At 39.1% G+C, this 4,139-nt stretch overlaps 1 protein-coding gene across 1 annotated transcript; it reads left to right on the forward strand.

Annotated features, from left to right (window-relative positions):
* Positions 1 to 244: 244 nt before the first annotated feature.
* On the forward strand, positions 245 to 4,139 carry LOC123867385. Its single transcript, XM_045909396.1, has 6 exons — positions 245 to 381; positions 699 to 796; positions 932 to 1,287; positions 1,917 to 1,997; positions 2,409 to 2,522; positions 3,405 to 4,139. The coding sequence occupies exons 1-6, from the start codon at positions 355 to 357 to the stop codon at positions 3,428 to 3,430; spliced, it is 702 nt and encodes a 233-aa protein (XP_045765352.1). The 5' UTR covers positions 245 to 354; the 3' UTR covers positions 3,431 to 4,139.

Here is a 4,139-nt window from a genome sequence, read left to right on the forward strand (position 1 = left end):
AAAGATTAGTTTCCCACATTGTACACTACTTGCTGTCAATGTTGAATAATAAAGATAATAGTAAATGCAATGGTGATAATTAAGTAATTACCTAAACTTAAAACTAAAAGCTACGAGGGTTCCACAACATTTCGTAAGTGTTAGGAGTTTTATAAATTGCGTATTTGGTTAGGGAAAAATAATCCTACAATTCATGATCTCTTAAACGTTGTACAGGAAAAATGAGTACATTCTATTTACATGAAATACGTACAGGACTTTAATACAAAATACTGTCAAGGAAAAATATAGCTTAGTACGTGAATAGCTTTGGAACACTACAAAACGTGTCAAATTAGTTTTAAAACTATAAAAATGTGTTTGAAATATCTACTTGTTTTGGTAAGGTTTTCTATTTAATGTTTTGTTTTGGCAACCTTTAACATTTATAAAAATCTAATTTTAATCAGATACAAGTTAGCCCTTGACTGCAATCTCACCTGGCGGTAAGTGGTGATGCAGTCTAAGATGAAAGCGGGTTAATCGGGTGGCAGTTTTCATTAAGCCCTTTGGTTTTTACCCGGCATCGTCCGGAACGCTAAATCGCTTGGTGGGACAGCTTTGCCAGTAGGGTGGTAACTAGCCACGGCTGAATCCACCCACCAGACCAGACCTCGATGAGGAGAGTTAAGAGAATAAAGAAATTCCAATGTTTGCAGATCTACTTCATTGTACATCCTGGAAAAACTGTAGCGGAAGCACCTATTGTATCACAAGAATTTGAACAAGATTTAAGTGACTTAATAGTTCAATATCAGTAAGTTTTTATTACATCTCACATTCTCAACGACTAATAAACCTCACTTGTTTTAAAAAGAAGTTTAATGTATTTATATGTATTTTATTTGTACTAGAAATAGCATGGATTACATAGAATACCTGTTTTTTTCAGCAAAAACAATGCAACAGAAGCATGTGAAACGCCTGCTGAAAAATATATCAACGAAAAATTCATAAAAAGTAATCTATACGAAAAGTTTCAACTCGAAAAATATTTCGCCGAAGATTCCAAATGTGAAAATCTTTGTTTGAAAGTGAATTATACAATCCAAGAAAATGTGGCAAATGATAACATAGTGCCGATACCTGTACCTAAAATAAATGATATCAGTACTAATCCAACTGTAGCTACAGATATATTGCCAGATATTACCAGCAAAGAAAATGCCAGCACAGATATTGCCAGCACAGCTACTATCACCATAACAGAAGGAAGTTTTGAAGACAAAACGACAATAGTGACAGGAGGTAGTGTCTTAATTTGCAATTACTTGAGCCTCGATAGCTCAACGGTTGAGGAGCGGACTGACTTCCGAAAGGTCGGCGGTTCAAACCCCACCCGTTGCACTACTGTCGTACCCACTCCTGGCACAAGCTTTATGCTTAATTGGAGGGGCAACGGGAGTATTAGTCACTTTTTAAAAAAAGTAAAAAAAAAAAAACAAAAAAAAAACTATTTTCCTTTATGCTTGGAGCTATGGATTTTCTCTACGTGATGAAATCAGAAATGAAGAGATCCGTAAGAGAACCAGAGTAACCGACATAGTTCAGCGGGTTGCGAAGCTGAAGTGGTAATGGGTAGGGTACATAGTTCGAAAACCCGATAGACCTTGAGGTCCCGAGGTGCTGAACCTCGCCCCGGAAACCGCAAGACTCCCCACTAGATGGACGAACGACATCAAGCGAGTCGTAGGGAGCCGTTGGATTCAGACGGTGCAAGACCGTGGCGTGTGGAACTCCTTACAAGAGACCTATGTCCAAAAGTGGGCATCTATCAGTTGATGATGATTTGATGATGGTTACATTTATTACAAGTAAGTTAAAACATGTAGTTTTTTTTTTAAGGAATATAATGATTTTTCTTGTTTCTTATACAGGCAAAGAAGAAAACTTAGAAAGTAGCAAGAACTTGACAGATTCCGAAACTGAAAGTCGGACACAAGAAAATCGCAGTGAAGGTAATATTATGGCTGATTTTATTGTGTGCACAATCTCTTAACTGAAATGACAGTTCTAAATAGTGCTATCTCTTTTATAATGTTCTCTGTAGAAAAGGATAGCATTGGATTTAGGCCTATCAATTAATTTTTTTAGGATTCCGTACCCGAAGAATGCCAACGGGCCATTGCTAGGCCTCCACTGTCTGTCAGCGGGCTTCATCTGATAAACCGTAATATGTATAGAGTTGAAATTTTCACAGAGTATATATTTTTATTGCTACTATAACAACAAATATTAAAAATTTAAAATGGCCGCTATACACAAAAAAAGTACATATCTTTATATTATTATATCTTTATATGGTACGGAATTCTACGGGCGCGAGTCTGGCTCGCACTTAACCAACTTTGTTAACTTACTTATTTCAGGTAAAAAGACAGCTATAATCGTGGCAGCGACCATGCTGGCAGTGGGGGGCACTGCTGTTGCTGCTTTCTTCATTTATAAGGGGGTGACAGCGTTGCTACAGTCTGGCACTTACGGTAGGTACGAGTCTGTCTTAAATCAGAGTACCGCTCAACTGGGTTTAGAAACTTGAGATTTTGAATGTTTTTACCTGCCTACGGCGAAGCCCAAGAGGAGGGCTATTTTGACATGTATGTATTCATGTCCGTCCCTCTGTCCGGTCGTAACTTCTCAACGGCTCTACCGATTCCTACAATTCTTTCACTAATAAGAAAGACAGACTAACTGATTTTTGGATGCACAGCTCGGCGTAACACAGAATGACGTAGACATAGACCGCTAAGAAAGGATTTTTGGAAATGCCACCTCTAAGAGGATAAAATTAGCGGGGTTTTAATTATAGTATAGCGGGGTTTAAATATAGTCCACGCCGTCAAAGTCATTGGCTATCCATACTATATACGTTATAAATATATAAGTTTGGCTGTTTGGAATGGAAATAGCTTATTTGCACACATTTTATTTCAGAAAATCAAAGAGCTCATACAAGATTTTTACTAACCTAAATCCATGCGGACGAAATCTCGAGCATCATCTACATTCTACACTATACCACGCGGACGAAGTCGTGGGCAAAATCACACTTCACACTAATATTATAAAGGCGAAATTTTGTGTGTAAAAGTGTATGTATGTGTGTATGTTTGTTACTCCTTCACGCAAAAACTACTGGACGGATTTGGCTGAAATTTGGAATGGAGATAGATTATACCCTGGATTAGCATATAGGCTACTTTTTATCCCGGAAAGTTATAGAGTTTCTACGGATTTATAAAAAACCTCTATACATGCGAACGAAGTCGCGGGCATCAGCTAGTCTAGTATAATATCTACGGCACACTTCTTCTCTCGCCTTCTGTATAATCCACACCTAATAATTACATTTTCTTTCTTTACAGTTTTTCCGGGGTCACCCAACGTGTAGACGATGGCTCGAACGAAATATTGTTAGGAGATAATATTATGCTATTAGAAATAGATTCGGAATAATTATAGTGCGCGCAAAATAAGGGGTCCAATCTGAAGTTGCAACATAGGGGTCTATTCTGATCTTACGTTGGGTTCCAGGGCATGCGGGAATCGCCAGAAAGCGACAGATAGGACCTGAGCCTGTCTGTGGCATACCCAAAAGCCTAGCACAGCTAACCCTGTTAACCTATTGCTACTACGATAGGTACACTCATCCGATGGAAAAATCTCCCAGGAATGAACCACTCCAGGGCGCTAGTCAAAGCCTTCAAAAAGAAGACTGCTTTGGAAGTACTAACGCTAAGTAGGAAGGGTAAATTAAAAATTTATAACACCCCCGACAAGTGAAGGTTGCAGTTGTAACACCCCTCTTTTTGGATCGGAGGTTAAAAATGCAATCCATTACGGGCGTTAACTGGGCATTGTAGACTGAACAGACACAATATGTTCGACCTGAAGATCCACGACGCGGGTGTGTGTAGAATCTGTAAAGAGGATGCGGAAACAGCCCTACACATCATCTGTCAATGTCAGGCGAAGCATGGGAAATCATGTAAATACCTCCCAGTTCCCCGCCTCGTCTTCAAGTTTCACCATTATGTTCTCAAAATCTGTGAAGTCTGCCAATCCGCACATGGCCGGGGCGGTGGACTGTGGCCAAATCC

Source organism: Maniola jurtina, chromosome 8 (genome assembly GCF_905333055.1).
Source record: "Maniola jurtina chromosome 8, ilManJurt1.1, whole genome shotgun sequence".
Lineage (NCBI taxonomy): Eukaryota > Metazoa > Arthropoda > Insecta > Lepidoptera > Nymphalidae > Maniola > Maniola jurtina.

Coding starts and splice junctions, on each gene's coding strand:
- LOC123867385 (XM_045909396.1), top strand. CDS start 355: ATGTGTTTGAAATATCTACTTGTTTTG. Junction 382..698: donor TGAAATATCTACTTGTTTTG/GTAAGGTTTTCT, acceptor CAATGTTTGCAG/ATCTACTTCATTGTACATCC. Junction 2,523..3,404: donor GCTACAGTCTGGCACTTACG/GTAGGTACGAGT, acceptor CTTTCTTTACAG/TTTTTCCGGGGTCACCCAAC.